Genomic DNA, 24,842 nt, shown 5'->3' with positions numbered 1-24,842 from the left:
AATAACAATTTGACCCTTGACAAAATGGCTCAGGTCTTAATGCTCTAATTTTGCCACATTCAACATCTCCACAACAAGAACTGACTGTTCAGTTACCATCTAACACAGGGCAAAGTTACATCTCAGTTTATGTGTTAATATGTATGTTTTCATTGTGAAGGCCAGTTTTCAACATCTAACCCTCTATTCTCTCCACTGTGTGTGTGTGTGTGTGTTTCAGGAAAATCCTCCCAACTACATTCACATTCGCTAAAGGAGCTGTATGACCAGGCTCGAAAGGAGCATCGCATTGTTGCCTTGCCAACACATCGACTGTTGCCCAGGTAACTGCCTCTGTGTCTCATTCATCAGTCCACCCTAATGAATGTGTAGGTCATATGAACATTATAGAACATTATAAAGCACCCCATATGCTTCATATCGTGTATTACAGTTTGTTGAAATTACTGTGTGGGATGTATGAACATTATAGAACATTATAGATCGCCCCCTGCGCTTCTTATAGTGTGTTACAGATTGTCAGAAAGAGGATAATAGAGACGATAAGAAGATTATAGAGAATAACCAGCAGAATGGTGTGCAGTTTAATATGAACCTTGTAAAGTATACACTCCCATGAAAAATGATTTGCCCCTTTGCTTTTTTGTCATAATGACATTTTTAGATTATCAAACAGACCTTAAGAATCAAGAAATCACTTAAATAGAACCTGTCTGACAACATGATGCAGGATATCTTAAAATACAACACATTGTGAACCTAAATACATTTAAGAACAGATGAGAAGCAAAGTCATTGACATCTATCCGTCTGAAAAAGGTCACAAAGTCATTTTTAAAGCTTTGGGACTCCAGAGAACCACAATGAGAGCTATTATTTAAAAAAAGGAGAAAACATGAATCATTGGTGAACCTTCCCAGGAGTGACCAGCCTACCAAAATTACTCCAAAGGGGTATGGAGAACTCATCCATGAGGTACCAAAAGAACCTAGAACAAGATCTAAAGAAATACAGGCCTCACCCGTCACAGTTAAGATCAGTGTTAATGATTCAATAATAGGAAAGAGACTAGGTAAAAAACATTATCTATGGGCGAATTTCAAGGCTAAAAACACTGCTGACCAAAAAGAACATATGTATTTTTCACATTTGCCAACAAACATCTTGAAGGAACCCACAACTCTAGAAAAATATTCTGTGGACTGATGTGATAAAAATTGAACTTTTTGAAGGTAGTGAATTAAAGTCTGTCAGAATGGACATATGAACATTATAAAGCATTATAGAGCACCCTCTATGCTTCCTGTAGTGTATTACAGTATCAGAATAACTGTGTTGTTCCTATTAGCATGATGGAGGCATGATGGAGATTACAGAGCACGCTGTATGTATAGTGTTTCCACTCATTCAGAAAGAGCTTACTGGCTTACTAGGTGTGACCCCAATGTACATGTAGTGCAGTAGAAGCAGGCAGGTTATTCTGCGTAGACTGCAAAAGAAGAGAAACCACACGCAGTCTCCAGTGCTGTCACTGGAACTTCAGCCTCACCTACATTGAGGTGACCTACATACAACCATAACACATCTTGCAAGTGCAAACTACTGCACACACAAACACTAACACTAATGTACACCCACACACTTGGTCAGGCACTCATATATATTTACAGTAATACACACCTACACGTATTTACTTGCTTGCACAAACTCTCAACTACACAAACTCAGCTAGTTTATATTATTCACCTCTTTGTCTTCTTTTTTTTTTTTTTACAGGAAATTTGCAATCTCTACCAAGATTCCTGAGACCAAAGGATGCAGAGCCTGCGCTGTCGGTGAGAAAAAAAAACTAAAAAAAAACTGAATTTCTAGTACTTAGTTTGCAACACAATAAGCAACCAACAGGGCGTTTCTAAACAATGTCTGAGTTGAAACCAACCACAGTAACCCATTCATGCATTGAACACACACATACACATACATACACACTAGTGAGTACACTCAGAAGACACACACAATGATTTTGTGAGAACATGTGCCTGGGGAACAGTGAGGGTTAAGGGCCTTGCTTTAGGACCAACAGTGGCGACCTGCCAAGCCTGGGTATCGAACCCACAACCTTGTTGCTGATGGTCTGGTGCTCTATTTGGTGCCTGGTGCCTTTAGTATTAATCTACAATGCAGAACATTTTAAAATAATGAGAAATCACTAAATTTGTGTGTGTCCAAACTTTTGACTGGTACTTTGTATCTATATAACCGTCCAATAATGTTAAGTCCTAGGCCTAGAAGATATTTCACAGTGTAGGGTGAGTAAACCTGCTTTGCAATATTTATTTTTTTTTATTTTATTTTTTTCCCCCCATTTTCTCCCCAATTTACACGGCCAATTACCCAAACCACTCATTAGGACTCCCCCTATCACTAGCTTTGCAATATTTTAATCAGTATACAGACTGTCAGTGTATAAAGCAGCAATTTTATTATTTCTTTTGTACATATTTGAGGAGATGTACGCAGCAGAGCTGCAACTTGGTAATGAATACCCCAGTACCCAGTGCCCATTACCCCTGCTGCATCAGTGATTTTGGGCAGCACAGTGGCTTAGAAGTTAGCACATTCACCACATTCATGTACTAGGGTCTTGGGTTCAAGTCCCTATCTGGGTGGAGTTTCCACTCCTGGTGTCTACTTTAGTTTGCTCTGGGGATCCCTGTTTCCTCCCACAGTCCAAAAACATGGAAATTAGCTAAATTTCATACTCTAAATTGCCCAGAAATATTGGACACTCCAATTTTACTAAGAAACCATAGTCCGCTAATCATTACTGCTGAGCAAGTACTGTCATAGCAACAATAGCCTTCAGTAGACCTGGGTATCAAGCCCACAACACTGTGATCAACATTCATGTGCCCTAACCCTTACCACTGAGCCATCACTGTCTTTGCAAGAGCATCATTTACATAGTCTTGGGTATCAAACCCACAATATGTGGGTGATATACAGTATATTACTAAAACAGAGCCACTAATGTCATTGCTTCAGAGCCATACACTGTGTAATACACTAAATACATATAAAAACACTGTCTGGAGTGTCCAATCAAAGCACAGATTTATTGTTAGAGAATCTCCTGCTTCTGACTACTGCTGCATTTGGTTCAGATGTGACTAGTGTGTATTTATTTTTGTCCAACACTGAAATCAAAACTACACAAAAGGGGAAAGAAAGGTTATGCCAACTGCCCTCCCCCCAGGTTTTATTCACAGCCTGTTATATTTATGTATTTTTCTTTTTTTCAGAAACTTCCTGTTGTTTTGCATATTGTAGAACCTGTTCCTCCTTTTCAAACACATTTTCTGGTTCTTTGTCAGAGCCCTTAGAGGAACTGAGATGTTTTAAAAGGCGAAAGGATCCTTATTGAACCTCTAGTAGCATTTACTGAAATTATTCAACCACAAATTAAAGAAATCTAAATGAACCCAATTGCCCCTTTAGCGCAAGCCTAGTTCTGGAATTCTGGAGCTAGTGAAACTTGATTTGGACCACAGGTCTTGTGTTGGACACATGAATGTGTCATGCTTATCTGTAAAGTGTTGTTTCGAATAATTTGCAACCAGGGTTAGGTTGTAACAAACACCGGACACTGTATGACTGTAAGAACCAATATGAGTTTTTTGAAACTCAATGGAGAAATCATGGAGGCTTCAGGGGGTGAACATAAACCAAAACAACAAACAAAAACAATTTCCAGTAAGTGCTGCCCTGGTGATCAACCACAGAACTACATACTGCCAAAACAAGCAAACGTACACAAGACAGCAGCAATGTCATGACCTGGGGTTGAAACGAGTAAAAAGTTACAATATTTGTTAGCTGTCTTAGCTTTATAGATATCTGCTTAAGAAATGAAAGCTTATACCTCAACAACTAGCTCCACAAGCAAACCGCAATTTAGCAATGTGTTGAACAATCTCTAATAGACTTGCTTATGTGGTTTCTGACACTGTAAAACTTGCTTTTATCGATTAACTTGGACTTGTGTATGTAAGCATGGCTATAAAATGTGCACCCTGCTAATTTGTGAGTTTATAGGGTTAAAGATATATATTTTTTGTTAGCCAACTTATCCTCGAAGCTCATGTAAGTCTCTTGGCTGATTGACTTGGCTGATTGACTGAGAGGAAATATGCTTTTCTATCAAATATCTCTCTCTTTCTCTCTCTGATTAATCATAATTCTCTTACTTCTTCTAGCCAACAATGTTCAGAGTGGCTGTGTGTTCCTGTGCGGCGCGCTGGAGTCCAGTGTGGTTCTCCTGCAGTGGTATGAGCCCATGCACAAGTTCATGCTGATAAAGGTCAGTAGCATTTCCGCTTTTAGCTTCAATAGACTCCCACCCCCTTACACATCCTATCATACTAAATGACTTGACTTGTGAGTTAATGAATTGCTGCATTGGATGTGTGATGTTGTTGAAAAGAACGGTTCAAAAGATGATTTTAAATATCTTAATTTGCACCAAAATTTTAGCCTAGATGGATCCAAAACATATCTGCAACTTTAGGAACATAGGACATATTTGACACCTTGAAACCTTGACATTTTTGTGCTTTGTTCTTTTGACCAGTGTCTTATTTACGCCTTAAATGTCTTACACCTCCTACGCACATCCACGCTCACATGGGCACTCATTACCTTTTAACCCTACAGCTCACTAATATGTGGGTCATTGTGAGCTGATCCCACATGAGAGCACCAGTGTCGAAGCTCTGAATACTGGTTTCCAGCATTTGTATTTGAAATAGATTATAATACACTCTGAAGAAATGTTCTTTAAAATAGAGATCCTTTGTGGTATTACTGTGGCTTGCAAAAGTATTCATACCCATTGAACTTATTCAAATTCTATCACATTACAGTCACTAACTGAATGTATTCTATTGAGATTTAAAGTGACCAACACAAAGAAGCACATGATTGTGAAGTGGAAGAAAAATAATTTCTAAATTATAATAAAATAAAAAGTATGATTTGCAAACTTATTCAGCCCCCTTTACTCTGAAACCGCTAAATAAAATCCAGTGCAATCAATTGACTTAATTAGTTAACAGAAAAACTATAAGATGTGCACTCCACAAATCTGGCCTTTATGGAAGAGTGGCAATAAAAAAAGCATTGTGAAAGAAAGACATAAGAAGTGCTGTTTGTAGAGGACACAGTAAACATGTGGAAGAAGATGCTGTAGTCAGATGGAACCAAAGTTAAACCACTTGGCCTTGCTGCTTTGTGTAGGTCTATCACATAAAACCTCAATAAAATACAATTTTAAGTTTGTGGTCGTAAGGTGACAAAATGTGAAAAAGTTAATGAATATGAATACTTTTGCAAGCCACTGTATGCCACACCCTGAATCACTAAGATCACATTTTCCTTCATACTGATTGACCATTGATGAGTGCATGAGCATAGCAACGGTTGCTCTCCAGCTTATTCTGGTGGTTTAGAGACTCATTATCTGAACTTATCGTTTTTCTGAAATGATTGGTTGTGGTTGCCCTGGAAACTTCTTGAACCAGGAGCTCAAAAGTGGCAACACATTTGTACCTTGTCACCCGTTTTAGCCCTTATCACCCACCAAGTCTCACCACACACTGACTTCTCTATTCATTTTATCCTCTCCTCCCCCATATGACCTCTGTTTACTTCACCACCTACAGACAACTCAAACTTGTTTCAACAAGAAATCGAACACAGCTTAATGCGAGCCTATATCCTCACAAACTGTCCATAAACCATGTGCAGGGCTTCAGTGATAGATTTAATAGACTTGTTCATGTGGTTTCTGACACTTTATGAGTCACTGTTATTTAGAAACATGGACTAAAGTAACAATGATGTTGCTTAAAGTAGAGAGCTAGCACGCTAACACCGCTTCCTGACCAGATCTCTTTTGTCCTAACCAACAGCACTTTGATTTTCCACTTCCCAACCCATTGCGAGTGTTTGAGATGGTGGTGGTGCCAGAGCAGGAGTACCCGATGGTGTGTATCGGAGTTAACAGGGGCCAGAGCCCCTCACAGCCTGTTCACATGGAGAACATCAACCTCAACTCCAACACATCCTGGTTTACCAACACTGGTCTGGGTAAATAATAATAGCAAACTACTGTGAAGCTCTAATATCATTAATATTAATTTCCTAAACTTTTATTATCAATAAAGTATCTACAGTGTTGCTTGGAAGTTTGTGAATCCTTAAGAAATATTCTATAATTCTGCATAAATATGACCTAAAACATCATCAGTAGTTCTAAAATGATCCAATATTACATAGTAAAGTATGTGAACCTTTAGGATTTGCAGTCAGTTTAAATATGAAATTAGAGTCAGGTGTTTTTAATCAATGGGAAGATCAGGTGTGAGTGGGTCGAGCCTGTTTTATTTAAAGAACAGGGATGTCTCAAAGTCTGCTATTCACACACGTTTGTGGAAGTATATCATGGCATGAACAAGGGAGATTCGTTGATGCTCATCAGGCTGGAAAAATGTTACAAAACCATCTCTAGAGATGATCAGACAGATTAACGTGTACAAATGGAAGAAATTCAAGACATTTGTTACCCTCCCCAGGAGTGGTCAACCAACAAAGATCACTCAAAGAGCAAGTCGTGTAATAGTTGAGAAGGTCAAAGGACCCCAGGGCAACTTCTTAGCAACTGAAGGCCTCATCACATTGGCTAATATGAATATTCATGAGTCTGCCATCAGAAGAACACTGAACAAAAATGGTGTGCATGGATGGATTGCAAGGAAAAAGCACTAACCTCCAAAAAGAACATTGCTGCTCGTCTGCAGTTTGCAAAAAATCACGTGAACAAGCCACAAGGCTATTGGAAGAAGGTTTTGTGGAAGGATGAGATCAAAATATAACATTTTGGTTATAATTAAAAGGTTTATGTTCGGAGGAAGGAGAATACTTAATTCGAGCATAAGAACTCTAACCCATCTCTGGTGGTAGTATCGTGGTTTAGGTCTGTTTTGCTGCATCTGGGCCAGCTTTCATTGATGGAACAAGTAATTCTGAATCATATTAATCATATCTGTCCATGAACTGAATCTCAAGAGAAGGTGGGTCATGCAGCAAGACAATAACCCTAAGACGCCCAATCCATTTGATCAAAAATGGTTTAAGAAGGATATAGTATATGTTTTGGAATGGTCAAGTCAAAGTCTTGATCCAGTGGAAATGTTGTGGAAGAAGCTGAAGCAAGCAGTTAATAAAAGGAAACCCACCAACATCCAAGAGATGAAGCTGTTCTGTATGGAAGAATGAGCTAAAATTCCTCCAAGCGGAAACATTTAGGGGCTGGAGGGTGGGGTGTCACACCAGATACTGAAAGCAAATGTTCACATACTTTTGACTTTCAAAAGTATGTAATATTGGATTATTTTTGACAATAAATGAATGACCAAGTATGTTATTTTGTCTTATTTTTTTAACTGGGTTCATTAATTCATGCATCCATCAGAATGAAACTCTAATAACATGTATATACAGTTCTAAAACATGACTGAAGTGATCTGGGTCTCTGGGAATATTTACAAACATGTATAAGGAACAGACATGTTAAATGATGAATTGTTTGTGTGTGTGTGTGTGTGTGTGTGTGTTTCAGAGGCTCAAAGTGCAGAGAAAGTTCAGCTTAATCAGTTGGACAGCAACACACTCCTTGTTCTCATTGAGAGTAAGTAGAACATATTTGTAGTGACCACTTTGTACATTGTGCTTCCTCTTACTGGACACTTTATTAGAAACACTGTTTTGTACTTTGTTTGAACAGACACAGTACACATGGTGAACCTCGAGGGGGCGATAAAGAGTCACAAGAAACTGCACATGGAGATCAGCTTTCCTTTAGACGTGGAGTCAGTAGGTAAGTCATCACCGTAAAAGCATTAAGGGATTACACTGGATTTATATTACAAAATTATTCAAACATAAACACATTAATTTTCATCCTATATGGATAGAAATCATTTTTTACTTTCACTAATTTAGTAACAGTCTAGCCTTTAGCTCCTCCCCCCATAATGATTATATTATAATGATTTTATTTGTAATTTTTCAGATCAAACAAACTGTAATATCGGAGACAGATAACCTGAGTAAATACAATTTCTTAAGGGAAAAAGCAATTCCCACCAATTTGGCCCTATGTGAAAAAGTAATTAACTGTTATTAAACGCATTTTTGAAAAACTGATTTAAATTTCACTAGCCACAACCAGGCCTGATTAATGCCAGTCTACCGAAATTACACCAAAAGGGCATGGACAACTCACCCAGGAGGTTCCAAAAGAACCCATAACAACATCTAAAGAACTGCAGACCTCAACTGCCACCGTTAATATTAGTGTTAATGATTAAAAAATAAGAAAGAGGTTTCCATAGAGTTTCAGGCAAAAAACACTGCTGACCTAAAAAAACACACACAAAAAAAACACAAAGACATTTGCCAAAAAAAACATATTGATGATCCTTATATATCAATCTATCTATCTTTATGAATATACAGGAAAATATTTTACTTATGTATCATTATTTTAAAAATATTTGACTGAAACTAACTGAAAGTTAAAATCTGTAAACTCAGCCTTGTCTGTTTCGTAAACCACATTAACTTGCCAAAACTTTGGTAGACGCCAAGATTTTCTGTAAAACATTAATATTATAACAAAATAAATATGTTGTTATTTTAAAAAATCTACCACTGTCCTAAAGTGCAAATTTTGTGCATATAACTGCAAACATAAACAGTCATACAAAAATACCTTTAAAGCTAGGTAAATCAAAAGAAAAAAGGAACTCCACTGGTGCTCCACTGACTGAATACAACCTAGATAGAAGTTAACAATCAGATGTTTTTTGCTATCTTGGCACAGTGCATACACCGTGCTTGTTGCGTGGACATGCAGCATCACAAACCCAACATTTCCATCGATAATAAACAGAATACAACATAAAGTAACATTGCTGATGAGTCGCCTAAAGATTACTAAAATAATGCCTTAACTGGTCTTGTTACATTGAAGGCTCTTAAGGGGGAACCAGAGCCACACTTTGCTAGTGCTGATGTTTGTTTTTAGGGCTTGCATTAATAACACTATTTATTGAACTTTATTCAGTCATGAATTTCTCTTTTTCTAGTATATTTCGATGACACGTTGTTGGCTATATGGAAACATGGCTGGCAGAGGAGGGGAGAGGTCCTCTCAGAAATCCTACAGGAGATTACAGAACCTCGGAAAACCTTCCGCCTCATTGGCTCAGACAGGTACACACACATGCACATAGTAATCACAGACTCACCACAAATTCTGTACTGTAAGAGAGATTTGGACACAAACTAGTGTAGACTGCCAAATGTAGACTACCAAAAGTACAACTTCCAAACATGGTGGAGGTAGTTTCACCATCTACAACTCACAGTAAGAGCTAGCCAGGAAAAAGAACAACCTCAAACATGGTGGAGGTAGTTTCACACACTGTCACTTACTGTCACATATTCAAAGGAAACAATGTAAAACCATATATATTACAGCTGCTTTACTTCCAACATTATAGAAGTGTATTGAATTAGTGCTGTTATAATTGTTATACATAATTCTGTCATTGGTGTAAATGTATCTTTTGATCTTTCCATAGGCTGGTTGTCTTAGAGACACGGCAGAGCGAAGACCAATCAGGAATGTGTAATCTGTACATCCTGGAGATCGCTGAGAACTTTGTTCTCATTCCCTGAACACACACACGCTCAAACATATACACACAGGCATCATACATATGTGCACATACACACCATTTTCCTACCCAGCAACTGTGGACTGACACTGACATCAAACAGAAGCCAGGTAGCTGTGTGTGCACCACAAACACTGGACATTTCTGCTGACTCCACCCACACACACATTATTTGTGTGTATAATCTTCCTCTTTGCTTTGTTGTGAGTGTGTTTGGCAATTAAAACTCTTTCTGGATGGTTCACTGCGTAGGGAATTTCAGTCAACATCTGCAGCACACAACCGATTGTTCACAGAAAGCCACCAACGAAAAGTATTCAAAGTGTCAATTTCCAGGTTGTTTTTTTATGGGTGTTAAATAGTTATTTACAGAAAAGTTCATTTGAAAAACAGTCTATTTATAGTCCAAATGTATAGTATCAGTCAAAGGTTTGGACACAAATACCTTTATGAGGTAGGCAGCTGAAATGACTGTTCAGCTGTGCTGAACTCGTCAAGAGTTAATTACTCTTGAGAGCATCAGTTGTAAAGAGGTAGAGTTGGTATACAGTGAATAGCTCTATTTGAGTAATGTTCTAATCCATATTATCGCAAGAACTACTCAACTAAGTGAAGAAAAAAAATACTTTAAGAAATGAAGGTTAGTCAACCCAAAACATTTTAGGAACTTTGAAAGTATCCTCAAGTGCAGTTGCAAAGACTATTAAAAATGTTATGATGAAACTGGCTCTCATCAGGGCCACCCCAGGAAAGGAGGAGCAAGAGTTACCTCTGTTGCACAGGATAAGTTAATCAGAGTTTCCAGCCTCAGAAACAGAAACAAGTTAACAGCACCCCAGATAAAATAACCTAAATGCTTCACAGAGTATTTTGGTTTGTTTAACACTTTTAAGTTACTACATGATTCCTTATGTTTTCCTTCCGACTTCAGTATTTGTTTACAATGTAGGAAAACAAATACAATTAAAACATTGAATAAGAAGATGTGTCCAAACTTTTGACTAGTACTGTATATCCTTTCATCACCAATAGATTTTAGGCCCAAATCTGTGGTAATAATTATTCAGGCATAAGACAGTGTATTTATTATCTGGTGCAGTATATTTGAGAGAGTTTTAAAATGTCTGGTTCAGATACGGTTTAAAAAGTTTTTAAATGTCTGGTTCAGATACGTTTTTGAATGACTTTATTTACATCTTAGTAACTTTAATAAAGAGACATTTAACAAAAAAAATAATGTAAATCCTTGTGAAGAAGTATAGTCTCTTAACATGTGTTTGCCTGTATTTGAGGTAACATGTTAAACAGTTCCTGCTACTAAGTACTGTTACTACAGAAGTGCTCTGCATCCTCCATGAATGAATCTGTCAGGTTGAGGTGTTTCCATTAAGATTATCCACAGGATAATTCTAGAAGTCCCCACACAGTGACTGAATCTGCAGGAGTGAATCTGTTGTGTGTTGAAGAATCCCTGCACACCTGAGACAGGGACTGTTTCAGCACTCACCTGTTTTACACCTGAGTCCATCTGAAGATAAGATCTAAGGAGCTTACAGTCTGTGCCAGTTTTACATTTCCTGAGATGAAAAGAGTGAGATGATGTTATAATGTGTTTTATTGATAATAAACATACTTGTTTTGTACATTCTCTTTAACTGCTTTGAATTATTTAGTGTCAAATGTGAATGTTTTAGCATATACTGCTAGGAATTATGTGTACAATAAATTATTCCAATTAGGCCTATTATAATTCAATTAAGTATTCTGTAACTACTGTTTTTTCATTATATACTATGTATATACTGTATATATTTAGGTATCCATAATTAAGTGGTCAGTAACCATTCTAAAAAATGACAAATGTATGAATTATTATGGTAGTTTAAATGAGTACTGTGAATTATTAAGGACCCAACATGGGTACAACATAACTACTAAGAATCAATGAATTAGTGTGTATGACAATCTAAAAGTATGTACTCCAATGTACTACAAATTCAGCATATTAAAAAACTAACATTTTTGTTAACATTTTTGTTGGGGGAGCAGTAGCCAATCCAAGGCAGGATATACCCTTGACAAGCCACCAATTCATCACAGGTATTTAGTAACCATTCTGAAAAATATTTTAAATATTTATTAATTATTCAGTATCCAGTATGAGTTAAAAATGTATTGCTGCTTAAGGCATTAGTTTACTTAAATACTAAAAAACAGACTTTTACTGCAGGAATGTAACAAAATAACATTTAATTCTGGACCATACTGGTACCATACTACATGGTGATGTTGTGACTAGCTTGTTAGCTTTTAGCTAAAATGTTAGACTGCATAGCTTTTGTTTAAAATATAGTTATAGATTGTATACTGTATTATACTGTCTCTGATTCTGTAGTATGAATGCCTTGAATATGAACAGCTTGTCCTGATTAAATGAATAAAATAATTTTCTGATGATCTGGTGCTGGAGCAGGGAAAATACGGCAAGATTAAATTTTCATAACCATCTTTTTCCGGATCTTGATTTTAGTAAGCATGGAATGCGCTAAAACAGCCAGAACACTGTAACATGATTTAAAAAACACACTGGTGAATCAGAAACTTAACATAGCATTAGAAGATTAGCATTTTTTAAACTTGCCGAGACTGAGTAAGGCTTGGTGCAGATCTAGTCGTGTTTGAAGGGCGTGACAAAAAAATAAAAAGCCCATCCATTTTATGACTTTGGCGTGTACATGGGACTAAAACTGAAGATATAAATGGATGCAAAAGTTAATGACGTTTATGAATGGACGTGTGTTTTTAAACTTTGTGTTTGTGCCCTCACTCACAACATTTTACTTTGTCTTCAACATAAAATACAGTTCATCCCATTGTGAGGACACCCATAGAGCACTACACCACTTTTAATTTACTAACCTGTGAATTAACTAGATAATAAAAGCTAAGGTTCTTTGAATCAACATTCATTTTTCCTTCTCTAATGCATTGAAGGAATGGTGATCTAAAACATCAGAATTTAATAATTCGTCACTTATAACTTGATTCAATGTTGATTCAATTTTATGGTTTTAAATGTATGGTTTGAGTAAAATTTGACTTCCACACTTTAAAGAAAACATATGGAAATATTTAATAAACAAAAAAAGTGTTAATCAGAGTAAAAACAGAATATGTTTTATTTTCTAGACTCTTCAAAATAGCACCTCTTGCTTAGATGACAGCTTTGCTCATCTTAGCATTTTCTCAGTCAGCTTTATGAGGTTGAGTCATCTGGAATAGTTTCAGTTAACAGCTGTGCTGAACTTGTCAAGAGTTAATTACTTGAATTTCTTGCTCTCTTAGTGTGTTTGAGAGCATCTGTTGTAAAGTTGTGAAGAGATAGAGTTGGTATACAGTGAATAGCCATATTTGAGTAATGCTCTAATCCATCAACCAAGTAAAGAAAAAATACTTTAAGAAATGAAGGTCAGTCAATCCAAAACCTTTTAAAAATATGATCATCAAAAACGTCATGATGACACTGACTCTCATCAGGACCGCCCCAGGAAAGAAAGAGCAAGAGGCAAAGAGCAAAGAGCTCTTTGGCACAGCATATTCATCAGAGTTACAGCATCCCATCCATATAAGAGCCACCTAAATGCGGCATGTGGTATTTTGGTTTGTTTAATACTTTTTTTCTCTTAACACTTATTGTTTCTTTACAATAGGAAAAAAAAAATATTGGAGTGTAAAAGAGCCTCAATACTTTAAAGCCTTTTAATGAATGTTGACTTGATGTCAGAATTTAAACTGTGCCTGATGATGCCTATTAGGCAATGTTAAATAAAGGTTATTTTTCTTTTATCCCGTTTATAGATGTAATGCAACCAAAAATGTATTTTTATGTATGCTTTAAATGTTATTTGCTATCAATCAGGGTTAATGTATCCTCCTAGGGTTCTGAATGGTGTAGTGAGAGAATGGTGGTGGGGTGGGTGTATCTCTCTCCCTGTCTCTCTCTCTCTCTCTTTCACACACACACACACACACGCGCCTCACACATGACATCATGGCTGCGTTAGGGCCGGATCTGCTCGCTCTCGGGGAATGAGAGGCAGTGATTCTGCTGGTGTTTTCCTCTTATTTGCGTTTTAACCCCGGGCAGCTCCTCCACAAACCTCCAGCGACCCAAATGCGTCCGGCTGCGGCTCTCCGCGTCCGCCGCATCCCACCCTCTCATGCTCCGCGTCTGGCTGTAGTCTCCTCGCTCCACTGTTTCCAGGTCGGGCAGTCGGCGTTTCCTTGCGCTAAAGATGGCCGGCGATGGAGGCGCTCTGAAGGATATCAATGAGATCAAGTCCCAATTCAGGACCAGGGAGGGTTTCTACAAGCTGCTGACGCTGTCCGACTCCCAGCAGCGCGGCGGCTTACCGCGGGGGCCCGGGGGGGCGGGCACGGCGGCGGCCCCAGGCGCTCCGGGCACGGTGGGCGGCGTTGGGCTGGTGCAGGGCCCCGGTGCTGGGGCTGCTGGAGCTGCCGGAGCGGGGGCCGGGGGCAGCTCCTCTCCGGCTGGCTTTCTTCCTCCGGTGCGGGTCTCCATGGTCAAACTGCAGCCGGAGGACCCGAGCGAGGAGTCCGAGCGAGTGTGCTTCAACATCGGCAGGGAACTTTACTTCTACACCTACACCAACATCAAAAAGGTGCGGAGGGGAAGGGTGGGGGACGTAGCTAGCTACTGATTCAGGCTCAAATAGAGCTCATAGGGGTTGAACGTGGGTTCTGAGGTGCTTCTGTGTAGCTTCAATCCAGATGGGGCCCTTGTTTAACCCCCTTGTGGTCCCATTGCTGACCCTGGTGGACACCCATATGTCTGGCTCACGTGGGGGAAATGTTGTCTAGTTAGGTGCGTTCCATATGATGTAACTTGGACCCAGTTGGGCTTTCCAAATGGTTCACATTGCTACAGCTCACCTTGATCTCACTTGGGACCCATCTAACCAGGCCTTGTGTGCAGTGTAGCTATGTAGCTGTAGTCTATAACTGACCCTCACATAGGTGGAACGTGGTCTATCTAGGTTAGGTTAGATGGGTTCTGGGTGGGTTTATAACCAGTAAACATTACATGTTTTGTAAACAGGACCCAGTTGGGGTGTCAAGTGGGCTTCTTTGCTACCTTGATCTCATATGGAACCCATTTAACCAGGTCGTGTGTGCAGTGTATCTGTAACCCAGATTGGGCTCAGTATATGCCCTGGTAGACACCCAAATATCTGGCTCACATAGTTTGCATATTGTCATTCTAGCTGTGTGTTCCAGGTGGTATGAGTAGGTTTATTGTAGCTTGTTTCCTAGCTACATGTATTGTAACTTGGACCCAGTTGGGCTTTCCAGTGGCTTTTTTTTTTTTGCTACAGTCCATCCTAATGTCACATGGGTCCCATTTAGCCAGGCCCTTTGACAGTGTAGCTAGCATCTGGTACCATAACTGACCCTGGTGGGTACCCATATGAGAGGCTCACATGGGTAAAAGATTATAGGTGTGTTATACCCATGGGTTCCATGGGTTTTGGCTAGGTTTATAGTTAGTGAATTAGCTGGGTTACATTTGTTATAACTGAGACATCTAAGAACTAACAAGGCCCTTTGTGCAGTGTAACCATTACCCAGATGGTGTCAATGTTTAACACCACTTTCTGGTTCCCACAGGCATGTTTGCTAGCTAAGTATATGAGACAGCTTGCAGCACGTTTTGAAATTCACAAGTCTTAGTTATTTTACTATTTTACTACTTTTTTGAGTATTTGGGTCTAATCTAACCTACCTTTCTTCAGTGTAAATTGGATGTGTTTTGCATTTAGACGTTCACCCTATGTTTCTCCTTTTATATTTGAACACATTTTAAGCTGTTTTCTTCAAAAATACAATGAAATGTCTCTAATAAAGCGCATAGATGTTAACATAGCCTCTATTAAGTGCCCAGTTGTACAGCAGCAACCTGATCTTGTGGTGTTTAGCTAGTTATCTATCTAACCTATCTATCTGTTCCTCACAAATCCAAGGCAGATATGTTAGCTAGTTAGCCAGCTAGCTACGTTAGCTAGCTAGCTTGCTAACGCTAATAGCCCAGTCAGTTCACCTTAAGCTAAGCTACGCTAAGCTTTATAAATGCAGCCTTTCCCCGCTGATAAACCTGACATGGCGTTTATCCTCCTGTTTCTTCTTTATATTTGAACACACATTTCCTCAAATATACAATAACATATTACCAATAAAGCGCAGAAAAGTTAAAATATTGCAATATTATGGTATTTAGCTAGTTAGCTACTCACCGTTCCTCACAAATCCAAGTGAGAGATGTTAGCTAGCTTGCTAAGCGCTGCTAACGCTAGTAGCACAGTCAGGCCACCTTAAGATAAACTAGGCTTAATACACGCCGATTTTAACCATTTGTAAACCTGACATGCGTGAAATTAATTCGTGCTTTATATCTAATGACCGTAATTAACGCTTTAAAGACGGAATACACGCTTCTACTATATAAGAAAACCACTGAAAACTGTATAAAACAGAGGCTAACTAGTTTAGCTTAGCGTTGCCTAGCAGCGGCATTTGCACTTTAGCTAAGCGTTAGCTTAGTATAGTCAAGACAGGGCAGATCTGCACAGCCACCAAACAAACAGACGTTTGCAAGTGCCTAAATATTAAATATATTTATTTTACTTTGATGTTTACTGCGTATTATTTTATTAGTTCGGTTTTTGGTGTAAACTAACCTACCAAGATTCAGTATTGTTATCTAGCTCAATATGTAGCTAACTAGCTAAGCTGCAAAGAAGACATTCCAATACACATAATACACGACTAACCACAGTCTTACCAAAATATAACTAACTATTATATTACTGTTGTTTTCACATTTCTATATGCAATTTCAGTTAAATGCATGTTTGTTGCGTTTAATATGTGCTAAAAGGGTCAATTTTGAGGAAGATGTCCTTCAACTGCAAACACATCAATAAAGCAAAATAGCTGGAAGGCATTTTATGTGTCAGTCACACCGCTGATCAAAATTTATCTCTCTGACTGCACATATTACTGGGAAAACTTAATAAACAATTTTTGCTTATAAGATTTCAATAATATCAGTACAAGCCAGGCATTAGTAGACAGTTTTGAGTTCATAGCCTTTCAACTGGCATACACAGTGAAAATAAAGTGGTGAAAACTCAAAACTTCAAGGCAATTTACTGTACTAGATTGTTTTGAGGCAGACTCCTTTTGAAAGAAAGAAAAAACAGTTTTGAAGAAAACCACCAGTTGTGGAAACTAGAAAAGATTAAGATTATTCATTTTTCATATGTATAAAAAATATCTGTCCTTTCGGATCAACTAAAACAATTGTGTTCATAACACTACATTTTGTTTTTGTGTTAATTTAAGTTAGGAACTGGCCATTTGTGTTTATTACTTACCTATCTTACTGACAGTCAGTTGGTAATGCAGATGCGACCAGCTGTACCCAGCCACATTATAGTTATACTCAGCCACACAAAACAGAGCAACTTTCTTTAACTCTTCTTTTTCTTCAACACTGAGGCCACGCTGTTAGTCACAATGTTAGTTGAGAATTATTTTGCTATAGTTTACGGTGCATTAAAGTATGGTTTGTTCAGCTGACCCTAACTTTGATGATCCTGTTGAGGGTTGAGTCTGTAATCCAATCTATAGTTCTGCAATATTCTCCCAAAGCAGAGGCACAACCCAGAATCTGATTTATACATTATTTTCAGTCATCCTTTTACCTATATCCCTTTCTTGTTCTTGACTCACATTTTTAACACCAATTAGGATTTTAAAAATGACACAGTCCAAAACCAGGTACAAAACAAAAGCTGGTCTGGAGCTGGATTGTTTTGATCATGTTTAGTAGTTCTTGCGTCCAACCAAAACATAATTGGTATGGTTAACATAATGAAGTTTTCACTTAAATATCAGCATCTTGTGTGTTAGGAGATAATTATTCCAAGTGAGTAAATATTTGACTGATGTTTCAACCCTGTAATTCAGTTAATGCATTGTTGAATCTGCATTGTTTAAATATCTGCAATCTGCATTTTTTATGTGCATTAGTCACATTTAATGCACCAGAAAGTTTTAAAGTTTTAAGTTTAAAGCATCCAGAAAGTTTTTTTATGTGATTGTCTTTTTAAGCCCAGTCTAGATGATTTGTTGGCAGTCATCAGTAAGATAAGATTTCCGGGTATTTGAACGGAAAGCCTTGGGTATAGTAAAAAATCAGTTGGCTTTTAAGAAACCAAAGTCTGGATTTGGGTAGAAATAAAAGATATGCTTTGCCCTAACATTGTCATTTTTGCACATACAATATGACAAGGGCATAAAAATGGCACCTGTCCACTGTAAAATTTTTTGGTAAGATTACATTTTTTTTTTTATCTAGGTTTTTAACATTGGACTTTGGTTTATTTATTCAGTGCTATTCATATTTGTTCAATATTTTCAATATCTAATGCAACTTTCTATCCTCCTCATCTCTCTTTTTCTCTCTTTGTCTCCCACTTTTTCTCTTTCTAGGCAGTGGACCTTAGTAAGCCTATCGATAAGCGCATATATAAAGGGACACAGCCAACTTGCCATGATTTTAATCAGTATTCAGCCACTGCAGACAGTGTGGCTCTTATTGTGGGCTTCTCTGCTGGGCAGGTGCAGTACCTGGACCCTATCAAGAAGGAAACCAGCAAACTTTTTAATGAGGAGGTATGTGTTTTATACAACTTAAAATGGAAAGCAATTACGTTTTCACGGAATATAAGAGGTTTAAGTACTGCCCTCAAATCTTATGCCTCTTTATTTCTTTTTTGCATTTCAGAGGTTAATTGACAAAACTAAAGTGACATGTCTAAAGTGGTTGCCTAAATCAGAAAACTTGTTTCTGGCCTCCCATGCCAGTGGCCATCTCTACCTCTACAATGTGGAGCACCCATGTGGCACTACAGCGCCGCAGTATTCACTACTCCGGCAGGGTGAGGGGTTTGCTGTCTATGCCTGCAAGACCAAGACACCTCGAAACCCTTTACTGCGCTGGGCCGTGGGAGAAGGCGGTCTAAATGAGTTTGCGTTTTCGCCTGATGGTGTGCACGTAGCCTGCGTTGGCCAGGACGGCTGCCTCCGTGTCTTCCACTTCGACTCTATGGAGCTACAAGGTGTCATGAAGAGTTACTTCGGTGGCCTGCTCTGTGTCTCCTGGAGTCCGGATGGGAAATACCTGGCTACAGGCGGCGAGGATGACCTGGTCACTGTTTGGTCGTTTGCAGAAAGTCGAGTGGTGGCGCGAGGTCACGGCCATAAGTCGTGGGTCAACGTTGTGGCTTTTGACCCCTTTACCACCAGCTTAGAAGAAGACGAACCAATGGAACTCAGCGGCAGTGAAGAGGACCTCCACCAGGGGCCACTAAACTTTGGCCGTGTGCGTACTAGCAGCACCCTATCGCGTCTGTCTCGCCATAGCTCCAAAGGCACTCCGTCCGTGTCGTACCGTTTTGGATCCGTCGGACAGGACACACAGTTTTGCTTGTGGGATCTTACGGACGACGTTCTCTATCCGCGACTGCCGCTGTCCCGCGCACTCACGAACACCTTCGGCCCAAACATGCCACCTTCCATCAGTGGAGGGATGAACAGCACAAGTGGAAGTGGAGTAGTTGAAGGTCACCATCACCCCACCAACCCCCACCAGCCCCCGACGCTGCCCCTGCCTCTACCTCGATCGCTCTCCCGCTCAAACTCCCTCCCTCACCCTGCTGTTGCGAACACCTCCAAAGGGCAGGGGACAACAGAGAGCGGAGGGACAGGTGGGAGTGGCGGCGGTGGAGGAGGCACCCCATTTAGCATTGGACGCTTTGCGACGTTATCGCTTCAAGAGCGCAAATCGGACAAATCCGGTGTGGGGGGGGAAAAGGAACACAAGCGCTACCATAGCCTCGGGAACATTAGCAAGAGCAATGACAAGATCAACGTAGCGCCACGTAGCAACAGGCTGGACGCCTCAAAGGTGCTGGGAACAACACTGTGCCCACGGATGAATGAGGTACCGCTGCTGGAGCCCCTAGTGTGTAAGAAGATCGCCCACGAGAGGCTCACCGTTCTTGTCTTCATGGACGATTGCATCATTACAGCATGCCAAGAGGGGCTTATCTGTACATGGGCGCGGCCAGGTAAAGCGGTGAGTTCTTTAGTATTACTGTTTTACTGCCAACCAATCTGTCAAAAAAGGTTGTGATTTGTAATATTTTAATTTAGGTTAGGATAGCTAGCTTGGAAATGGTAAAATGATTAATGAACCACATGGATTAGTTGCATTCAAGGGTAGTCTCAGAACCAATTAGGTGGTAAATAGGACCAATCACAGTTAAGGCTTCAGCATACTTAATGCCAAGACTGAATTAGCAAACATTGCACCCTATCACCCTATCACAAACATTGTGATGCAGTTGTGGAGAAAGTTCCCTGTGAATTGAATCTGGGCAAACTCCATGGCCATAGACAGTACGCGACAACACCTGTGATTGGTCGCGCCATGAAAACAAACATGGGCGATTTTAAAGATACGGAGGTCGGCATTAGTAACTAACCCTTGGTGCTCTTCTTGGAACCCCACGATTCCCTCACTCTGGATTTAATTTTATTGCATTTCAAACCACCCCATATGTAGTTTGGATCAGATTTGTAGCAAATCTAGATAATAATTATACCATCAAAATAACAGTTGTAAAGATAAGGTATAATCACAGTTAGGTGGAGGCCTTTGAACATAATGTATACTTTATGTCCTGGTCACTAATTCTTTTATCTCTTTCTTACCTTGTTTTTTTCTAGCATCTTTCTCAACCATTGTCGACGCAAAATGGGAACTCACCAAGTGGGACAGTGGTATAGCCGGTGGTGGCGCTTTTCACTTGATCACCTGCAGCCACGTCCTGTTTCTGTCCTGTTACTACAGGCGAGACTTGCTGTCCTTGAGGCCAGGACTTGGTCTGTCACAGTGTTCCCACTGTTACATCCAAACGTGTACCCTCACTTCAGAACTGTCACATCCTCATAACCACAGACATACAGTAGATACACATGCACACACCTGCAGCTGATTTAAAGACTACTAACACACACATACAACACATATAAGGACATTGGCACAATCCAAGTCACAAGTATAGTAGGCATCCTAACTCCCGTGTCTGTGCCCTCCGCCCCATTCCCTTTGGACTGCAGAGAAGCGGGGAGATCGACACATTCCTTCCGTCACCTTTAAAGGATGAAACGAGAGAGTAAGAAAAAGAAGGAAAGAAAATAAGAAGAAAAAAAACTGCAAAAGCCACAATGCCACGGCCATCATATATGTATCTTATTTATTTATTTTATCATTGAAACTGTAATAATTTATATTGTACATATTCAGAATACTCTATAAAGGCAGAGGACTAAATGTATTGAAATAATGAACTGAAATAATTAATATATGAAGATCCTATATTGTACATAGTGACAGTTGCATTGAATGTTTTGAGAAACTTGTAGGGAGATTTAGTGTGTCCGTATGCTAGCTCTCCTTACGCTGACCATGCAGGCCAATGAGTAGGGCTTGATGAAGTAGGTGCTTTCTAGCCTTGATTAAGAGTTGGCCTAAGTGCATTTTCTCAGACGGCTAGGCTCATCAAGAACGTCCTAAAAAGCTGCGAAAGCTGTGCGTTCAGCAAGGCTAACATCCTAGTCCTGCTAAAATGTTGAGGTAAGTTTCTCTTAGATTTTAACAATTCATAAATACTTCGGCCAGACTGTGAGAACCCCCTCTGCTGGTGTATCTTGAGGGTAAGAAGGACTTCGGAAGAACTACATAACTGCTTTAAGGTGGACTGTTAAGGGTCATGTTTGGAATACTTGTAGCTTTTAAGGGTCATGTATTTTACTTGTATGTATTCAAATGAATACACCAATTTCAATCTTTGTAACAGTCACTACCTACATAGAGGAGCAATGCGTCCTATGTTAGAGTATGGAGCTAATGTGGAGTAGTTTGTGATAACATACTTGCCACAAAAAAGAACTTTAAAATAGCCTTAAAATAAAGGGCTGAAGAAGTAAGTAAAAGGGTGACTACCACCATAGATAAATTGTTACAACTTTAAATAAGGATGACGTGCTGACATGCTAGGTTGCCAGAAAAAAAAACACAAAGCTTCAGGTCATTTAGCAAAGTTAGCCTAATTAGCAAGCTAGAGACAGCTGTGCTACCTAACTCGTGCACAAAAAGTAAGTAAATTTGTGTAGATGAATTCTTTACTACAATTCTTCTCTGCAATAAATCTTATATTGTTGGAAAGCCTGTTAATTTATCTTTTAAATGGTGCCACATTTGTAAGGAACAAATGTGCAGAGCTGAGAATGTGGGTTGCATGAAAAATTTGCCAAATCTTCTCTGCCATAGCCAAATAGCTTATTTCTATTGACTTGATGTTTGATGATTTTTTTGGGGGTGTTGTCTTCTTGGTATTCCCACTTTGCAGCCTGTCTCTCACATCCCCTGTTAGTTGGAGCATGGCCTTCAATTTGGAGATGGTATCAGGGCTAAATCCAAGTAATGTTACAACTGGCCGCTGGTTTTGCCGATCACCAGCTTGAAGTTGTCCTATCGCACAGGCCCTATCCAGATCAGCCAAATGTGGTATGATGCAGATATTTGGAGCTGACACCTACTGACCACTGTTGCAGGGCCTATGCTCACAGGAACCTGATTGGGAGCACCTGGGGGAACTATTAGCTCAAAAAAAGTGTCAATGGCAACAGCAAAATAAGCTGTTTAGCATTGGCAGAGAAAGTTAGGCAAATTTTTAATGGCAACCCACACACACAGCTTTGCTGTTCATCCCACAAATGCATCTTCTTTAAAAATCTGGCTCCATTTAAAAGGGAAATTAACAAGGTTTCCAATGGTTTAAGACTTGTTTACAAGAAGCATTGGTACAAAAATAAAATAATCTACCAAACACAAATATCCTTTTTGTTTTCTTGTTTTAAAAATATAAGCAAACTTATATGTAAAAGCATACAATCTGCTTTTCACTGATTTGTTGGCCTGTTTCAGGTAGACACCAGTTTCAGTATTAAAGTACTAGTGCCACAAGGAGTCAAGTATCCTTAAACTCCACCCTAAATGCAGTAGCTGTAGTTTTTCTTTCTGCCAAAAGTTCCAGGATATACCACCAGAAGGGCATTCTTCAAGTCTGAGCAGCTGGAGTGTCCTGTGAAGTGTTGTGAATAGGTGACGCAAAAACGGGACCTCTTGCAGTTGTTGCAAAGCTCTCTTGAAGTTATCTCCAGTATTTAAACACGTGCATAACTGTAATTTCATTCCATTCTCCAGCGACTGCTGGGTCTTAAGCGGAGGTGTCTCGAGCCTTTGCCATGCTAAACGCAAGGTAATGCTAACGGATGAGAGCTACTACTAGTCACTGTAGTTGTCTAACGTAACATGTCTAACTATTGTAGCATCTAGTAGGTTGCCATTCTTCTCACCTGCTATGCCTCCTGCAAGATTTTGCACATTAACAGTTGAATTTAGCCCATTATGTTGGGTCCTGATGGTTTTATTTTTTGTCCATGAGGTGGAATCGCTAAGCTAGCCAGCTAACCTAAATACTCACTACATATAACCATTACACAGTTTCACTTGCCTCAGAACAACTAATCTCCCTAGTGGTTTTAGATAAGATTATGGGTACAACAGCCGAACGGCTGACAGAATAGTTAACAAAACGACACTCTTTTGAAAGAAAGACTGTGTGAAACTTTAGCTTAGCTAGAGTTCGATATGTGAAGGTTGGCCCCTAGAGAGAGGCATCTCTAGGCTCCATGTTTATTCTTATATTAGGACAAGCCAAGCTACTGAAGTGAACAGATATGCACTCTCTCTCTTTCTTCTATTTCTCTGGTTTTCTATCCATGTTAAACTTCCTACCTGCTCAAACAACAAGCTGCGGGGTTCCTCATGGTGACCAGTGTTCGCGCCCCTTTGATTACAGTGTGTGGTTTAGATTATTTGTATTTTTGTATTTTATGTTTTTTATGTTTAGGTGTTATATATATTATTTCCTTATTAGGGTTTTCCTTTTCGTATGGCTGTAGCGCTGCGCTACATGTCTTTACTGTTAACATGGGAAATGCAGCGGACCAATTGATTTAGTGTATGTTGTAGCCTTGTTGTGTGTTTTAGCATATAAGCAGATTAAAAACTACTGCCTGGGCAAAACCATCCATTTTTATTTGGGAAATGAGTGTGGTGCTGTTTTATGAAAAAGGGGCGACGTCTTTTGTTAGTATGTATGTATGTATGTATGTAAGTAAGTATGAGTGTGGGTGTGTGTCCTAACAGTTGAGCGCAAGAAGTTAAATAACACTATTTGATGAACTTTTATGTTGAGGCTCCTGCCTGTATCGCTGGACTCTACAAGAATTAACAACAACTTTTCCGACGCACTGCGGGAGAACGCCCATTCCTTAATATTGCTTTTCTTTTGAAGCGGTTTACAGAACTTCCATAGCATGTGTTTTTAATTTACGAGTATGTGTGCATTTTAACACGGTTACACATTAATGCCTGAGACCGGTAAAGTGGCAAACAACATCACAATATCAAGTTTGTATATGGAAATATGTTATTAAAACTCTTAAATCCTATAAAAGTTCCTTTTATTGATCTTTATTTTACAGTGGACTACTGAAATGTGCACAACTCACAACTCTTCATTAAACTGTGATTCCCTCGTGAAAAGGTTTAGTGCTGCTGTTTTATAAAAAAACAACAGATTTGTGACCAACACTTGTGCTAGCACATTTTAAAAAGTAGCCTCTTTGCATTCCCATTGTGCAAACCAATAAAAAACAGTGCTATTACTAAGATCTGAGTGCTAAGATGAACTAAGTTGTATCTAACATGCTGTACAGTCTAAAAATATTATCCAGCAGATTTTGGGTTTTGAGGTAAAG

The 24,842-nt window shown here is 39.2% G+C and overlaps 2 protein-coding genes across 2 annotated transcripts in view; both read left to right on the top strand.

Annotated features, from left to right (window-relative positions):
• Positions 1–11,458, top strand: part of LOC103036794 (mitogen-activated protein kinase kinase kinase kinase 5-like) — a 51,739-nt gene extending 40,281 nt beyond the window's left edge. Inside the window, exons 25-32 of the mRNA XM_022669255.2 lie at positions 221–323; positions 1,777–1,835; positions 4,257–4,360; positions 5,970–6,147; positions 7,679–7,747; positions 7,844–7,936; positions 9,210–9,336; positions 9,708–11,458. Coding sequence (XP_022524976.2) covers positions 221–323; positions 1,777–1,835; positions 4,257–4,360; positions 5,970–6,147; positions 7,679–7,747; positions 7,844–7,936; positions 9,210–9,336; positions 9,708–9,804 — 830 coding nt within the window. The 3' untranslated portion in view covers positions 9,805–11,458. The remainder of the gene's footprint in view (positions 1–220; positions 324–1,776; positions 1,836–4,256; positions 4,361–5,969; positions 6,148–7,678; positions 7,748–7,843; positions 7,937–9,209; positions 9,337–9,707) is intronic.
• Positions 11,459–13,819: 2,361 nt separating this feature from the next.
• zmp:0000000529 (WD repeat-containing protein 20) lies at positions 13,820–24,528 on the top strand. The gene is made up of 4 exons (XM_007233951.4): positions 13,820–14,485; positions 18,378–18,560; positions 18,673–20,025; positions 20,679–24,528. The coding sequence occupies exons 1-4, from the start codon at positions 14,099–14,101 to the stop codon at positions 20,736–20,738; spliced, it is 1,983 nt and encodes a 660-aa protein (XP_007234013.3). The 5' UTR covers positions 13,820–14,098; the 3' UTR covers positions 20,739–24,528.
• Positions 24,529–24,842: the final 314 nt, after the last annotated feature.

Source organism: Astyanax mexicanus, chromosome 18, assembly GCF_023375975.1.
Source record: "Astyanax mexicanus isolate ESR-SI-001 chromosome 18, AstMex3_surface, whole genome shotgun sequence".
NCBI lineage: Eukaryota > Metazoa > Chordata > Actinopteri > Characiformes > Acestrorhamphidae > Astyanax > Astyanax mexicanus.
This window is presented reverse-complemented; position numbering and strand designations above follow the sequence as displayed.